Below are 18,638 nucleotides of genomic sequence, written 5' to 3'. Positions count from 1 at the left end.
TGGTAAGATCACGGATAAGACACATCTTACAAATGTCGGCAATTCTGTCTGCAGAGACACTACACCTGACCTTACGTTAATTAAGAACAAAGTTTGTGTGAGTCCATGTTTCATCGACTAACACAAGCGAACTTTGGCAGCAATCATTACGTAATAGAAGTCTAACTGGAAGTTGAGAAAGGTCGAACTCGAGAATTCGAGGTCGTAGTTTAAGATCTTTTTTGTATGTTAAGAACCCAAAGCGGAAAACAAACCACCAAACTCAACCTCAGCGACTGGTGTAAATGCGTAAGAAGGGACGTCATAACAGCGTCAAGAAGGATTGTTACAGACCCTAATATGGAGGCAATGGACTCTAAACTAGCCCACTCGATAGAGGCCAAGGAAGACATAACCTGAAGGTGGCGGGCTTAAAGGCTCAATTGTATGTCGAGAAAAAGGATAACAGAACTTAAAAAACAAATCGAACAACACTGCAACACCCTCTGCAGGCAACAGTGGGATGACTTTTGTTAGTCAATCGATGGAAAAATAAGGAACAGCAAGCCGTGGAAACTCATCAAGCATCCGCTGGATGAGGAAGGCACTAAAGCCAACCAGGGACAAAGTCTTGCCCGAGCTATACACATAGCCCTTAAGGACCAGCCCATCGAGACAGTCACCAAGCAACTAATTTTGAAATACTCACCAGTTAGAAAAGAGCAGGACCAACCACTTCCATCAGAATACAGGGGAGCTCCTCAGCCTGAACTCGACCAATCCTTCACCACATCTGAAATACGGAAGGTGTTCAGTGAGCTAAATCGAAAGTGAGCCCGTGGTCCTCATGGAGCAATAAACAGATCCCTCAGCAATCTCGATGAGCCGTCAACTCAATCACTAACAGACCTCATCAATGAAGCATGGAGCTCAGACGAAGTCAAAGAAGAATGAAATACCTCACAAGTTATTATAACACCCAAACCGTGTAAACCCTCAAGCTTGGATAACTTACAGACAATATCAATTACGTCATGCGTGGGAAAGGTCGCTCAACACGTAAGTTTTAATAGGCTAGAATGCCACTTAGATGACAATAATATATATACTCACAACATGCTGGGTTTTAGGTCTTCACTTTCCACCAAGGATGTAATGAAGCAAATTAAACACCACATACTCGACGGATATTTCAGAGATATCAAGGCCAGACTCGGATTAGACGTGGATTCTACAGCATCAAGCATGAGTACATCTTCGAAACAATAGAAGACATTGGATTCGGTTTGAGGATGTATAACTACATCAAATCATTTCTAGAAGCACGCACAGCGAGGATAAAGGTCGGAAACACAAACTCGGAAGTGGTTCAGCTAAGAGATCGATGAACCCCCAAGAATCGGTTATCGATGGGCGTGGAACCGGCACGGGAACGATGATGCCACTCACGCTGCTTTTACTGTTCTTCCAGGTCACCACTTTCCCTTGTCTTAGGCTTCCGCTTGGCCATCGTGATGCTTTTACTGTTCATCAGTGGGCCGACAGTTCACCTTCGACAGCTACTGAAATCTAAGTACATGGGTGTTTTTCGCCACCATCGAAATGCGGCCGCCGTGGCCGGGATTTGATCCCACGACCTCGTGTTCAGCAGCCTAACACCACAGCCACTGAGCAACCATGGCGGGTGCTGCGCAAACAGTACGTAGTTTTTAATGGGGCTGAGTCATCAAGACGAAAGGTCACTTCTGGCGTCCCTCAGGGCTCAGTTCAGTGTCCACTTTTGTTTATTTTATTTGTCAATGAAGGAGTCCTGTCGCATTTGAGATTGTACGTTGATGATTCCGTTTTGTACAAGCATATTAGTTCTGAAGACTATTGCCGCATGTTACAGTGTGACCTCAGCCGCATTTCTTAGGGGTGTTATAACTGGAACATAAGTTTGAAGCCAGCTAAGAGACTTTTCATGTCATTTAGCAAATAAAAAGAACCCATGTTCGTTTCAGTATACCTTAGATAGATATTCCATTGCCACGGGTGTCTATATTTATACCTAGGAGCTTATTTTACCCCTGATCCAATATGGCATCGTCACGCTGATCATGTAATAGCGAGTGCAGGCATGTCATGAGGGTTTCTACGGCGCAACGCTAAAGATTTCAGTATGGCTACTAAAGAGGTACTGTTCAAGACGTTCGTCCGGTATTTGTTAGAATATGCATGCGAGGTATGGTACCCATCGATGGTTGGTGACCAGGAATGCCTTGAAAGAGTACACAATTAATGGCAAGTTTTGTTACTGGAAAATATAGTTTTACCTTTAGCGCTACACAAGCAAGGAATATATTACAATGGAAGCCTCTTGAAAATCCCAGGAAACAAACTTCGTTTAAAACTTTTTCATAGTATCTTTCACGCAACAATTGGTATTGACAGCCAACAGTACATCATCATCATCATCAGCAGCAGCAGCAGCAGCAGCCTGGTTAGGCCCACTGCCGGAAAAAGGCCTCTCCTATACTTCTCCAACTACCGCGGTCATGTACTAATCGTGGCCATGTTGTCCCTCCAAACTTCTTAATCTCATGCGCCCACCTAACTTTCTGCCGCCCTCTACTACGCTTCCCTTCCCTTGGAATCCATTCCGTAACTCTTAATGACCATCGGTTATCTACCCTCCTCATTACGTGTCCTGCCCATGACCATTTATTTTTCTTGATTTCAACTAAGATATCATTAACTCGCGTTTGTTTCCTCACACAATCTGCTCTTTTCTTATCCCTTAACGTTGCACCTATCATTCTTCTTTCAAAAACTCGTTGCGTCGTCCTCAACTTAAGTAGAACCCTTTTCGTAAGCCTCCAGGTTTCTGCCCCTTACGTGAGTACTGGTAAGACACAGCTGGTTATAAACTTTTCTCTTGAGGGATAATGGCAACCTGCTGTTCATAATCTGAGAATGCCTGCCAAATGCACCCCAGCCCATCCTTATTCGTAACAGTACATACCTGAACCTTATTATGCATCAGCTGGAGGCAACCACGCCTATAAAGTAGGAGAAATGTTTTGCCCCACAAACCTATTAAGGATGTCTTTTTTCCCTAGAACAATACGGAAGTGGAATAGACTACCATCGTCAGTCGTTGATGTAATGTAGAATGATGCATTTTATGCCTTATTGAATTGAGGCGACTTTACTTATGTTTCTTTTTTTTTCTGCATGCGAGTAGTGTCTATAATTCTTGGACCTATATGCTTGCCATTCGTACGCTATTGTTCATTTATGAGTCATATTGCACGAATGCGCTTGATGTTCTGTGTTTCCCATTACTGTAATGCCTGTAAATGTGCTGTGGGTGTTGCATATATAAAAAAATACCTCCGTCCTTTTCAAACTGTGCGTGATTGGTCTGTCCAGAAAGCTGGGCAACATTAAGGACATTGATCACACCATATCCGCCCATTAGCCACCATTAGCCGCCCTTTTCCAGCAATCACTAGATACAGGAATTGTACCAGATGACTGGAAGGTCGGTCGTATCACTCCCATTTACAAATCAGGTGACCGATCAGTGCCCTCAAACTATAGACCTATATCCTTGACTAGTATTCCATGTAAATTACTTGAGCATATCATATCTTCCGCAGTTATGAAATATTTATCTGAACATAACTTTTTTTCTAACAATCAGCATGTATTTCAGCAAGGACGCTCTTGTGAAACACAGATTTTTGAACTTATAACTGATCTTCATCAAGCTGTTCACGATTCCATAAAAATCGATGCCATATTTATTGACTTCAAGAAAGCATTCGATAAAGTTCCCCATTCTCGCTTAATGATGAAACTTAGCCGGCTTAACATACATGATAAAATTGTTAATTGGATCTCAAGTTTTTTAACCAATCGCTACCAATTTGTTTCCGTAAATGATCACTTTTCCGCTTTATCACAAGTTAAATCTGGCGTTCCTCAGGAATCCGTACTTGGCCCAATCTTATTCTTAATTTACATTAATGACATCAGTAACAACCAGACCTCAACAGTTAGGTTGTTTGCAGATGACTGCGTTCTTTACAGACAAGTTATCACCTCTGAAGACACTAATATTTTACAGGCCGACCTAAACAAAATTTCACTTTGGTGCGAGCAATGGCAAATGGAAATTATTGTTTCTAAAACAAAAACAATGACATTTACCAGAGCCAGTAACGTTCACTTAAGTTCATATTTTATGAACAGCATATGCATAGAGAATGTGTCTACATTAAAATATTTGGGAGTCCATTTAACTTCTAACCTTACATGGAATGATCACATTGATGAAATAATTTCGAAAGCAAATAAAACACTTGGATTCATTAGGCGAAATTTGTATTTAGCAAATCAGTCAACTAAGTTATTCGCTTACACAGCTCTAGTTCGCTCGAAGATTGAATACGCTTCCATAATATGGAATCCAAATCAGACTTACCGAATAAACAAGCTGGAATCTTCACAAAACAAAGCAGCACGTTTCATCACTAAAACATACTCTAGAACATCCAGCAACACGGTTATCAAAGAGTCCCTCCAATTACCGTCTCTAGAAACACGACGACTGTTAGCACTGCTTTCCCACTTCCACAGATTGTATCACACCCCGTCATCCTTTACAGCATCCCATATCAAACCCCCACAAAAAATTTTCCCCCGCCTCGACCATCCCTTCAAAGTGCGTCCCATGTTTGCGCGTACGAATCTCCTGCGACAATCACCGCTCTTTCTTGCTATTCATCACTGGAACAAGCTTCCAAAAGAAATTGCTTCTATACGTGATCATGACTCATTTGTAAGTAATTTGAAGCGCAGTTTTACGCATGTTGGGTAAAAGCAGAATTTTATGCCTTTGACGCATTGTAAGTGTATCTACATGCTTTGTACGGAGTGTTCCTTTTTTTGCATCTTGTATGCAATTCTCTTTCCTTTTTTTCTTTTTATATTTTCTTGTTGTATTTGGTGATTTTTACCACGGTGTTCTATATTGCCTTTCCCTCCCCTAATTGTGTTTGAAATATCCTGTTGTTAACCCCCCCCCTGTGTATTGCTCGTAAGGGCCTTTAGGGTATCTGAATAAAAATATATATATATGCTGATGATCTCTCTATATTATGAGCTGGTGGCAGTGAAGGACACATACAGGACGCGCTGAGGAGGAGGAGGAGGAGGAGGAGGAGGAGGAGGAGGAGGAGGAGGAGGAGGAACATTATTATTGCAGAAACCGTTGCGCGGTTTATTCCTGGGTGGTTCCCTCTGACAGGGCTCCACTGGCGATCGCGGCTCACCGGGCCTGGTCGAGGGTCGCCAGTTGGCTTCCCAGGTCCAGTTCGGACACTCTCGCCTCCCAAGACCACGTAGTGAGTGTGTGTGCTTTGACTCGTGGCGAAATTGCGTCGCCCGGACGGTCGGTACATTCGTGTGTTATGTGCGCGAGTGTCGCTGTATGGTTTCTACACAAGGGTCATGTCCGGGACGTATAACTGTCTGGGGAGATTGCGTGTAGACGAGACAATGTGGGTATGTGTTAGTTTGCAGGCGGCGCCAGTCCCTTGCCTGGAAGTGAAGCTGAGTGAAGCGATCAGTACGGTGGAAGAATTCCTCAGATCCACTGAACTCAGGTGCTCCCCTCATAAATCGGAATTACTACTTTACAGATGTGAAAAAGGGGGCAGGCCTAAGGGCTGGAAACCTATGGGAAAGTATGGGAAAGCAATACTTACAGGAAATTGTGGTAATATACCCAAAGTAAACGTGATCAGGGTACTAGGATTTTTCATTGATGCAAACGGTGGAAACCATACGGAGTTCAAGAAAATCACCCTTAAAACGGATAAGGCCTACAGATTGATCAGGCACCTGGCAGGAAGGCACAGGAGAATGAATGAAGATAACCTCATCAGGATAATCAACTCTTTCTAACTCTTTCGTATGTCATACTCCGCTGTCATGCACAACTGGACGCAAGTTAAACTCAAGAAGCTTGACGCGACGATCAAGAAAGTTGTTAAAAGCGCATTGCGATCCCCATTTCGAACCAGCATTGAAAAATTGATCAAGTTAGGAGTACACAACACGACCATGGAGATCGCGGACGCTCACGAAATATCACAAATAGCGAGACTATCACAACCAGCACGGGAAAATCAATCTAGAGAAGATCATGATCAACTTCACTAGAGATCCACAGCAGTACATCAAAGTTTATCAAAAATGTGCAGAAAACATAATTGTCGCACTGCTACCCAGGAATATGCGCCCAACATATAACACGAACAGGAGAGTTGCACGAAATTCAAATAAAGAAAATCCGAATCAATTCAATCAAAAATCAATTAAATTCAAAGCAAAAAGTAAAAAATAGGTAATCTTACACACACGATTTAAACTGATGTTTTAATAATAGAACAGCATTTCGAAGTTTCCAAATGAAGCTGGGTATTTTATTGCAAATTCTTGCACCGACATATGATAGTGAACATTGACCGTACATAATGACTTTATGACAAGTTAAATTCGTTATGTTCAGCCTCGTAACCCTTGCAGGCTAGAGAAATATTGATAGGAGATCTGGCTTTCTCGTGGTTAGTATTCTGCGGATTAGTATAGCTGTGTTATTGTCCAGAGCTTGGATAAGTGGTATTATATTTATCTGTGCAAAAAGCTGTGTAGAGGACGCGTCCTTAGTGGCTGATGCAAATATTCTCACTGCAGGTTTCTGAATTTTCATTGAAGGATTATTGTGGAACTTTTGGGATGTAGGCCTTTTGCCTGAATGTCAAAAACAAAACAATAACGCTTCAGCTTTGCAATGTGGGACTATTTCATGAACTTAGCAATTATTATGCAGCGAAACTTTGTCATTTAGTTAGACCTTCAATTATGCTCTGCATTGCCTGCGTGCCGGTCCATGAATCGCAAATACAAGCCTAGCAGAGTAGCTGATTGGGCTAGATGGGGATTCACCCAATGGGGGAACAGCTCGAAAGATGGATGAGGATGGACACGAGACGAAGACAAGCGCTGGCTTCCAAATGAGGCCACCTGCAACATATTAGGCGGATTTGAACCAAATGCCACACACCATGTTAAAATAATATATATTTCCCCTTGTGCCCCTTCACCCCGCTCCCTCTCTATCTCTCCCCCCCCCCGAATTAACGAATAAATAAAATAGATTTATACAAATAGAATAATCGTGCTGATGATCCCGCGTATGTTTGGGTGTGTTTATATATGTGAGAATGCTTTAGTTGTGAGTGGAGTTGTTGGTTTAGTTGTGAGTTCAGCCTTTTCTTGTGAGTCAGTGCTAGGGGTTTGCGTCGTTTTATTTATCCGTCCTGGTTTTTATACGCACTGTTCTATATCAAACGGGATCACATTGAACGTTTTCACAGCTATGATGTCGACAAGGCAGACGATTTTGCGGCGCTTTGATCAGACGGCTGCTCAACCAAGAGCGAGCGATAGAGTGTACAAAAACAAAGAGCAACATTACGCATTACAGCCTTCTTGACAACAAGCTTACACGTACTTGAGCAGAGGCACGCACAAAAATAAACTAATTAGAGTGTCACGGAACTTTTAGATTGTGGCGCTTAAATTGTCGAAAACGGAGGAAGAAGTTATGCACCTCTGCAATAAACCGCCTTCGTGATGTTACGCAGACGAAAGCTTCGCCTTAGTAACTTCGATCGACCATTACGTTACCTCGTACCAATGTTTGATCGCGCGATTGAACCAGTCTTCGCCAACTGTAGCAAAGTTCCGGACGTAAAGAGCTAAAGAAATAAATTGCCATGACATTGTAAGAAGTTGATAAGGCAATAAAATGTTGCCAATGACCCTAAGCAAGGACCCGACTGTAACCGGAGTGCTGTTAAGTAATTGCTGCCTCCCCCCCCCCGCCCCCGAACAAACTAAAACAATACACATATTAAGCAGATGTGAAAAGACCTATTATACACGGAACTCTGTAGAAGTATATGCGACAGACAGCGGTCGCAAACTAGGCATCAATAGTCGCAGTATTCGTGTGTTAACTAAATGACGGCAAGTGAAGCGAGGTGAAACATTCTCGAGGGGGCGTATAAAAGGAATCACGCTCCCACAGCCCATGGCTATTAGTAAACGGCTGTAATTCGGTAAATCTATAACGGGTATTATACATGATAACTATTTGTATTAAAAGCAGTTGCACGAAACGATGAAACGAGCGATGTAGGGCAGTCATAATGTAAGCCATATTAAGCCCAGGCATAATTCTGTCAAGAGTGCTCGTAATTGATTTCTTGCCTATTTACATATTATATTAGTGAGCTGTGTTGCTCTTGTTTAGCAACCTAACAGAATACGTGACGTATCTTCTCTGCAGATCAGAATTGTACCGACACCTAACGTGTTCAAGTGCACGCTTCCATGGAGTTCGGTCCTGTGCAGGTATATTGTTCGAAGTGCTCGTTGCAGGAAACACTAGCGTGTCTGTGTTCTTCACTTGTGTAATTTCGGCTCGTAGTAAACACCGCACGTATGCATTGAGCGTGAGCATTGTGCATTGCGCATGCTAGAACATGTTAATGTTGAGTTTGCGTAACAAATTACTTTCACGCCGGAAAGGCACCTTGATGTTTGCTTATTAGCTTTTGCTGCGTCACGAGGATGTCTTGCCATGTTAAATCAGTGTCAAAGAAGTCAACATGTTGTCGAAGAGGAGATAAAAGCAACCGCCCATCCGCGAACTCTAATAAATAAATGCACAAAGACGGAAATGTTGCGAGCACAATTTCTTGTCTGAGGATACAAGCAAGTCACTAATACTTCAGTTGCGCATGTCTCTTGTCGAAAGGAAATTTCTCAGGAAGGAAATATGAACCGAACTAATAACTTTTGTTATTATTCGGTACACTGGTCGCAAGTCGTCTTTCTCTCTCCTGCCAGATGATTGAAAACCTAGAGAAATTGAAAATATTGCCAGCGCATTCCGCGAGCATTTCACTATAGTCAAAGGCATCCGCTTTCCCACATTAGCCGGCAGAGCCTTGCGTGCACCCTATTACCGCTGAGCTCAGATGAAAGAATCCCATAGCGAAGCGCTGCATCACTTGTTTTGCGTAACAGATCTTGCAAATCTCTTTATTCACAAAACCCTCTAATTTTCTTTGTGTAGTTTTCTTTTCTTTTTGTTACGTTTTAGCTGTATACGGATATTATTTATTGATGTAACGGTAGACTACGACAATCTTCTGTAGAGTCGCTTTTAAACAGTGTTTGATTACTTCGCATTGGAGATAAATGGAGACAGAGAAAGACAGAGCCTAGGCAAGGAGGTGAAACGGAGGAATGTAATATTTGATACCGTGAATTGATAAAGGTGATATAGGAATAAAAAAGGAAAAACGCTCCTAGAGGAAGAGCACAAGGATTTTACGTAATCTTCCGCAAGCTCAAAAAGGAAATCGAAGGTGCCTTCAACTACCTCCCCTAACTTTTTGAGGAGGTTGCAGCCCTCTCTGCTGTATTTTTATTGGGAAACTGCACAGCTGACAAAGACGCCTGAAGACCAAGAAGCATGAAATGAAGCGGCTGATTCATTAGCGCTAGCATCTCTAAATGGATTGGTCACCCTGTTTTTGGCAATATTGGCGTATGTCACCCCGCTTGCGTATTGAACGCTTCCAGTACTTTATACAGTGACTCTGAGTGACTTTTTCTCGAAGTTTCAGCATGTCACTCATTTCTGGAAAAAAGCACTAGTAATTCGAGATCATGTTCAAAAGGTTACGCCATTGTATTCCCTCATTAAATTATAATTACATATGTCTGGTGGGATAACCTCCACATTGGGTCATTTATGCGGCGCAGTCGAATGTACTGGCCAGTGCTTTTTATTCTGTCGCCGTCTAAAAATATCAAGCATCTTGAATTTTCATTTTTTTAATCTCAGATAGTGTGCAAGTGTTTCCGTTTTACTCTATTTGGCGGCCTCGGCATTAAGTTCTAGCCTTGAGAATGTGTTTGAAGCTGGTATTGAATCTGTATGCATTGTTCTTGCAAGTTACAAAACGCTGATCCTCTAAATTTGTTTTGTTTACTGTCAGCCGTATTTCCTTCAAAATTATTTGATCGAAATTGCTGAATGTAGTATTCCTCAGATGAATTTTATTTAGTCGCCTAGTCTGATCACTCCGTTGCTGACTAATCTTTCCTATCTAGTCGTTCATATTTATTGATTTTCGTTTAATTTCAGTACTTGTTTATTTATTTACCATCCGCCCGATTTTAGCCTATTTCCCCATTGTGCAGTACGTGCCAAGTTTGAGACTCATCATCATCACCTTTTTTCCCCCCCAAGATGACACTGAAAAAAAAAAAGAAGCCGTAAAGAATCACATTAGTGGAAATACGTCGTCGTTGCCACTGCCAGCCTTCCCTCTAGAAAAAAATTCCTTCTATGATTGCGTCAGTGGTCTTGGGTATCATGGGTTTACGTCTGCTCCTCCGTATGTTTTTTAGGGCTCGGCAGCTCCTAAACGCCAAACGTTCGGTTGTACAGAAGACGAAGTGAAGTTATGAAGCCTACTCGAAGCTGGGCTCTTTCGTCTGGGCACAGGTGCAGCCTAGCGCGGCGATGTCCTCAACATCCACGTGAAGATGCGACACACGGAACACCATGACAACTCACCACGCTTCCATGCGCTCACTGTGAGTATAGATGAAACTACGTGGGGGGAAGCCTCATGCTATTGCTACTATATGTGACGATTATATCTTCATAAGTATATATATTGAACGCTCCTGTGTATTGCTTATGAATTTGGGGCTAGCATTATAAGCAAGTTGGAGCGTGGAAATTTCGTCGGTTTCGTGACACACTAGAATGGTGTTTAGAAATGCTTGCCACGCTAACGCACTTCTAAACAGCAACAAGAACCAGTATCTCTATGCCGAATTGGTCAATGGACATCTGTTTCAGGATTTAGGAACAATATAGTGTGGCACGTTGCCTGATACGACTTGTGGTGTGTTTGTCTAATGGCTATACCGACAGATGGGACCTGTTGAAATGCGTTGGATGTGGCTGAAAAGTGTAAAAAAAACTGTCGGAATCTTGCTGGGCGCTGCTTTAGGTACGATTGGTCTTACGTTGGATTGCACATGGATCGTACTTTGTGAATGATTCTCTAAGTTATTCCGAACGCTACACGTGCATGGAATGTTGGATGATGTCAACACACTCCCAAAGTGCAGCATGTCTCCTTACAGACAGTGTCAAGGAGCTGGATAGCATGTCATGAGTTTTATGTACTACTTTTTCTTTATGTAAGTAAACAAGGTTAACGAAGCAAAAATGTCTCTCTTGATTGTTTATGATGATTGTAATACCCTGAAGTTGAGGCCCTTCTAGCACTAATTATGTTGGGTGTTCCTTCGTTTCGAAGCAGTGATCTGTTCTGTATCTTGACAAGCCAAACTGCCTTATTTTTCATTTCTGATTTTTCTTTCTACTTCGTAATTCATCATTTACTCATTGTTTCATGGCAGTGAGCATTTATCACCATATGCAGTTCACAATTACTGCACTATGAATAAATGTACTAGAAGTATGCAAACAAAAGCTGCCATTCATATGATCATAAATGAGGCATGTGCCACCTCCCAGAGTTATCTCGGCTGGCTTACAGCTGGAGCAACAATGGTTCAGCATACTTAGCGTGTATCGCACGCCGAACCCTCCTATAGCGGCTGAGCACTCACTGTCCATCGACAATATCCGCACACGATGCATTCAGTGGTGTTGGTCTTCCGTGTTGCATGCATTAGATTCTGCAATATAAAGTTTCACGCAGGTAATATGTTTGGGTAACGTTATAAAAGCACCGAACAGCAAGATTTCATCTGTATTAACCTTTAGACGACAGTTGTAGGATGACGAAAAATCCAATTTCATATAACACAAACATTGCGCCATGCTTATGCCCTATGTTTAAATAGTAGAAAAGTATCTAGCACAATTCTTTAGTGTGTGCGTATTTTAGACATCTACCCGTTTTATTGGCAGCAAAACGGTGAGGTACCAATAGAAAGGAAAACGAAAGCTGTTGATGAGATCAAGCACGTTTGCGCAGTAGCACTTCGTTTCAGCGAAAAGGAAGTTACTGCAAGCACGTGATATTGCCTTTTGATAACTTCATGTCGGTCACACACACACACACACACACACACACACACACATATATATATATATATATATATATATATATATATATATATATATATATATATATATATATATATATATATATATATATATATATATATCCCTCTGAAATTTAGTGTTCATTTGAAACGCAATTACTGATGCGGCGCTGGTGAAACGGGACTGCTGCCACGTGCAAAGTCGTCGAGAAGTATGGAGCCGTTCGCTTACCACTGGCATCTTTTCTCTAGCGTATAGTTACAACTACCGCCATTTTTGTTTGAACGATAAGCACTAATGGTTCATCTGCATGGCTGAGAAGCACGGATACGCCCCTATACTCTTTCGCAAAAGAGGTAGAATAGCAAGCGTCGCCACCTAACTGTTGGTCTAGTGCAAGTTTCTCAATTACAAGAATCATGCTTGTCCCTTGGAAATTTGTTGCAGTTTGTCATCAGGCAACTGTATATTTCTATACAGCAACTATTAACTAGTATTTTGTTGTTATTCTTCAGTTCCGTCTTCATTTCTCTCCCGGAATAATTTTGCTGATTATATGTTCCACTGCCTGCGGATCACGACAATAGCTCAGGAAGCTCATTGCAATTTGCTTAGACGGGATAGATATCCATAATAATTATTAATAAAGTTAAACTTGGATGGAACAATATAAATTCAAGATAGACATCTAATTATCGAATCACCGAATCAGTTCTGATTGGAAAAAAATTTTCCTCAGCATATCAATCCTATCCGTGCAGGCAACCAAGAAGTCGACGGCGCAGATAATTTTGTGAAGTGGCGAAACAATGACCCCGACTGTCGTCATTGAGGTGATGGTGTAACAGTGGTATCCATGGAGGGATATCCACGATACTTCGCCTGTTTGGAACGTGTCGTCCCATTTAACGTTTCCCTTGCGCAGGACGCAGCATGCAGGACCCGTACAAGGCGCAATACGGCATCTCGCAGACAAGTCGCTTGGTGCTGGCCGTCGCGTTTCTGTGCTTCGCCGCGGGAGGCACTTTCGCAGTGATTGGCGTGGCGTCGCATAAGCAGTTCAGAACTATAGGCGGATCGTGCGCCATGGCCCTGGGAGTTGGCATCTACACCGTCACCGTCATGTTCACCAACGTCACTGGGCCGCCGTCTGGCTTCGACCTCAAGGACTTTGAGTCGATCGAAAAGATCAAGCCGGCCACCTTTCAACCAAACTTGCACTCCAAGTTGGCGCTCACGCTCGCCTTCGGCCTTTTCGTAGGAGGCTGCATCATGGTGGTGCTAGGCTTCAACTTCGACATCATGTACCTGTGGATACCTGGCTATTCCATGTCTGTGATCGCTTTCATCGGCTACACAGCGGTCATCCTGTACGGGCCGATGACCATCAAGCCGGGCGCCATCGTAGTGGCGTTCCCCGACGACGCCGTGCCGAAGAAGCAGCAGACGGTGTTGACAGCTGCTTACACGCGTGGCGCTCCGAAATCCGCAACAGAAATTCGGGCTCCACGGACTAAAGGCGTCAGGACGGCGGATGTTACCGAATACGACGAAGGCGACGCACGGGGCTTCCAGGGATTCAAGAGGTACCAGCACTGCGCCCGAGGTTACACGCCTGCGGAACCACGTGAAAATAACGTGAACTAGTTAAGAGGGCAATCAACGAGGTACTAAAGTCCCCTGTTCGATACGCCTGTCCTTGAACAAACGACGATGAGGGCCTGAGAAGGCTGAAAGAGCAGCCACCGACTGGGAACTCTGCGCTGCCTGGGCGAAGGCTTGATGCATACCAAAAAGAACTTCTGGAGATCTACCAAGTGTATGCAATGTTGGCTAATCTTCTGCAGTAACTATGCCATGGGTTGGTATAACACGACGGAATCTTGCGCCAAGCGGAGAAAAGAAAGCTAAATGCGCAGAAATACCCTGGAAGGTTTTCCTGGAACGACCTACGATTCTGGAGGGCGCCAGGAACTTTGACTCTCTCTTGTGTGTGCTCGGTGTTGTTCAAATTATGTCAGCGCAGGTTATTATTCAGGAACAAGTCTATTGTTATATATTCAAGGTATCTATGGTACTTCGGGTTACATAAAACTGCAGCATGACAAATTACGGTGCAAGTTGACGCTACCCGCACAAGTGCCTGTTGCGAGCGGTTTTGGATGGTGTTTTTGCCCATGAACAAACTAACTCTGTTTCGTGTTTCAGTTTTTTTAAAACCCTAGCCATAAAAAATGCATTGTGTAAATATTTCTTTATCATCTCCTACATAAAGCGGAGCGTCATTGTCTAAAACTGGCCGTCGTTACGGATAACAGCTCGTACCTTATAATTTACGAAAACGTAGCGTAAGACTGCACAAGCGAGGCGCGTGTGTCGTGAGTATGTGGGAGACCCGCACAATGCCGCCTAAAATTTAGACTTTGCGTAGATGCCCTGAGAAGAAGAAGAAGAAACTTAATAATGAATGGTCCGGCAGTTTTTGTTGTGGTGGCCTCAGGTGGCGGCTCGAAGTCCTTGGACTCGTGCGGCGGCTTCGGCTCGCCGGACGGCCCAGAGCTGGTCTGGCAATTCTGAACTTTTGAGAGCCGCCTCAGCGACGACGATGCCGATGGAGGAGGTCCCCGGCGGCTCCCGCAGCCAGTGTGGCGTCGGGAAGAAGCGAGCTCGCGGCTTCCCGAACTGTGGCAACGGCCGCGATTACGGACGCGTAGCGAATGGAGGTGGTTTCATTACCGTGGCTACCGGCACGTTCTCAGAGCATGTGTCGCAGCGTTGCTCTCCGTCCGCAACCTTTACAGGCATCTGTTGGATATAAACCCGGGTAGCAGTGATGTAAGACAGCGGGGCTACGGTAGATATGTGTCTGGAGAAAGCGTGATGTTACGGCATCATTCCTGTTTAATTTATCACGTGGTGGCGGGAATGTGCGTCTTTCGAGTCTGTAGTGTTGGGTGAGGTCTCTGAACGTGGTCAGGCGATCGCCCCACGCCCATTGTGATTCTTGTTGCTGCATTCATGTTGTTGTATCCCGATCCGGCAGATCCGATGCCGCGCTCTCAGGGGCGGAGGGACGGCCACATAATCTGCGGCGGCACGGCGTGTGAGACCTCGAGCCGTGGTGTGGGCCGCCTCGTTGCCCGCGAGCGGGACATCGGTGTGTGCCGGGGTCCAGAGGAAGACCGTAGAATTCTGGGTTTGCAAGGGTGATGACGAGTCGCCGTCGTCACAAATTTGGAGTATGCGGGCTGCTTCCCGCGAGAGGCGACCGCGAGAGGTTCGCCTTGGGCGGAACGTCTCTCGCTGCTGTGTCTACGTACCTTCTGAGCGTCTTGGTCCACTCGTCTATGTCCGTAATCGACTCGTCGCCTCGCCCCGCTTCTTCACGTTTCTTGCGGAACGTGTTCCACTTCCCATGCTTGAGTTTACGGCCTTTGCTTTCAGGGTTAGTCGAACGACCGCTCAGGCCCTAAGAGGATATATATATATATATATATATATATATATATACCTTTTTCAAAGCGAAGCTTTCTTTGAGAAGAACCCTCCAGGACTTTCGCAACCGAGGCTGCTGGCGGTCGCTGCTCTCTTGCTGAATAGTTTTACTTAAAAAAAAATTCTGGCAGCATGTTTCACTTCTGTACCACGTGAAGGCGAAGACCTGCTGCACACTTGGTAATGCGCCGTCTCGCATCTTCGCGTTGCTCCTTTCCCAGTTCGGTTTCTTCGGCTCGTTTCCGATGCTTAGCTGCGCCTTCGCGCGCCCGTATAGCGGGGTCGGACTCGCACCAACGACACTTCTCTTCGACTTTACGTTGTATCCTCTAAGCAGGGGATTGAAACGCATGCTGTACTCTGTGTTGTATGGGTGATTTCAATGAATATATCCATTGTTCGCTCCACGTTGCTGAGTGCTCGCGGTGGTATGAGCCATTGAAAAGGTCACATGTCTTCTTTTCTTTTACAACTGGACTGTACGCCGCGTTTCTGTACGTTGTATGCGTAATTCCAAGGAATATATGCGATAAATAATTCAATTTTGGGGTTTTACGTTCCGTAATCACTATCTGATTATGAGGCACGCCGTAGTGGGGAACTCCGGAATGATTTGGACTACCTGGGTTTCTTTAACGTGATCCTAAATCTAAGTGCAAGGGTGTTTTCGCGTTTTGTCCCCATCGAAATGCAGCCCCCGTGGCCAGGATTTGATAGCGCGACCTCGTGCTTAGCAGCCAAATACCATAGCCACTAAGCAACCACAGCGGTCGAATGCGTGCACTGTACCCTTCACTTTAATGAGTGCTTGTAGCCTCTGCATTACGAGAGGGATGAGCCATTTCATTTTTTGCCTTCTCAGAGGGGTATGAACTATTGCACATGATGGTAGTTTTTGTGCGTTGGAGGGTACGACACGTTTTTTGAGTATGAGCCATTGTTTTTGTACCATTTAACCACAAGATGTGTTTTTTGTGCGTGAGTCATTGCAATGAGCCACTTAAGGCTGTCGCCTCAAAAATAGAATCACGTGTCTCATGGTGGAATTGAACCTCTGTTCCCCAACATAGCAGCCGATGCTCTAACCATCAGGCCCCAATCATATCTTTTTTCCTTTTTTTTACCTTTATTGTTAGTTTTCGATCGCACGTACGCTTCTATCAAGCCAACCTGAACCAGCTCTATGAGTTGAGCGCCACGCATGTCATATTACGTACCAACACAAGTGCGCGAGAGAAGACGTGAGTGCGCCTGTTTCTTTTACGCCAAATACGCAGCAATGAAATGAGCAATTTTTTTTTTTTAGCATTTGATTATCCGCTTACACACAGATTCCAAGATGCGAGTTAAATCTGTGGACGTTTTGTGTTTCTAAACCTTCTGCGCAAGTCGACGTGAATCAAGGTACCTTTCATAAATAGAATGCCACACTGAGCCGGCTTGCAATTAGGAAGAGCGTCCCGCTCCATAGTCAGTGAGCTTACTCATTCCACTGAAGCTGAAGTACATATGAGACTCTAACTGAACTGGCTGAGTGAGAACTCATGTTAGACTTCTGACACAGAGTGAGTGTACTTAAGTAATCTGCTAGGTCTAAGCGTGTTCGGATGAGACGTGAATACGAGAAAATCGTAACGCCAATGTCTCCCTCTGCATCTGCGGCACACCATTCATACATTGAATATTGATTCTACTTTCTCGCACTCCTTGAAGCTCCGTGCTGTTACGAAGTTGAACTGAGAGCTGGCGAGCTTTCATTCCTGGCCACATTGTATGACTGTGGCAAATCCTTTCATTGGTTGGCTCGTGGTTTTGTTCCGAAAACATAAATTGCATGTACTTCTCTGTTTTTAAGTGGCGATATAGCAACGCTACATGTTAAGTGTAAAGCATCGGATAGGATACCTGCGCACACAACTCCCACCATGCTATGTGCTCGCGCTGGCGTAAGTCGTTTTATTATCTGCGTTCATTTGCATTTACTCGCACCGCCTGCTTGATTGACCTGCGCATAACTGCGCCGTTTACTATATCGCTAGCCTTTTGAGCTCCTGTGACGCACATGTGCGGTTTTTAGCGCTGCTGTTAGCTGGTTGAGGATGACTAGCTGGGAATTGCGCTTGCATTGTTACGAAACATTTATTCCATGATAAAGGTTGTTTAGACTTGGTTAAGTTATTCGGCTATCAAATGCGGAATGTGCTTAGCCGGAGCTAGCACCGCCTGTGCATTGCGCGCAAAAAAAGGCGCTTTGGGATGAATTCGCAAAGCTTTTCATTCCTAAGTGTCGCTCGTCATTGGACTACCGCTTTCGTTACTTATATGTCCGACATCGTAATTGGCGGGCGCCTACTCGTACGAACAATTTTAGTGCAAGAGCTTTTTTCTGAATACGGGCTCTGGTCTTTTCAACAGGAAAGTGGGCAGGGCCCTCATACACATTAGTTCAGAGGTTTCATATTAGATATCTTTGTGCGACGCTACCTCCATACACCACTCAGATGAGCCTTGAATATGTGTACACGTTTTGTGCACGTTCTATGGGCCTGTTCTAAGAACGCGTCCAGGAGGCTTGTGTCGCCTCGTATTTCACTCATTGTGCATCAGGAGTAGTCTGCCAAGCCTACAGATAAGGCTACCATATCGTCTTTTTATTAATAATATCATCTGTGAAGCATCGAAAATGCGGTAAGTACGTATAACCGTCTTCTGCAGCAAAAAAAAAAAAAAAGAACATTGTATTGTATTTTGCTTTACTAGTCGAAACTACTTCCTCTGAAGGTGGCCTCATTGCCTTTCCTGTCTCAATAAACTGCCTTGACTTCATTTTTTTTCTGTGCTGTTGGTGACTTGACTCTGATTCAAGAATTATACGTGCTAACGAATTGCGATATCAAGCGTTTCCTGAAACCTGTGATGACTACAAATCGTCAGG

At 44.1% G+C, this 18,638-nt stretch overlaps 1 protein-coding gene across 1 annotated transcript; it reads left to right on the top strand.

Moving 5' to 3' along the window:
* Positions 1-10,604: 10,604 nt before the first annotated feature.
* On the top strand, positions 10,605-13,855 carry LOC142570291 (uncharacterized). The gene is made up of 2 exons (XM_075678685.1): positions 10,605-10,713; positions 13,134-13,855. Exon 2 carries the CDS (start codon positions 13,142-13,144, stop codon positions 13,853-13,855), a length of 714 nt encoding a protein of 237 aa, XP_075534800.1. The 5' UTR covers positions 10,605-10,713; positions 13,134-13,141.
* Positions 13,856-18,638: the final 4,783 nt, after the last annotated feature.

The sequence above is a fragment of the Dermacentor variabilis genome, chromosome 2, assembly GCF_050947875.1.
Source record: "Dermacentor variabilis isolate Ectoservices chromosome 2, ASM5094787v1, whole genome shotgun sequence".
Lineage (NCBI taxonomy): Eukaryota > Metazoa > Arthropoda > Arachnida > Ixodida > Ixodidae > Dermacentor > Dermacentor variabilis.
The sequence above is the reverse complement of the archived record's forward strand: the minus strand, read 5'-3'. Positions and strand labels throughout refer to the sequence as shown.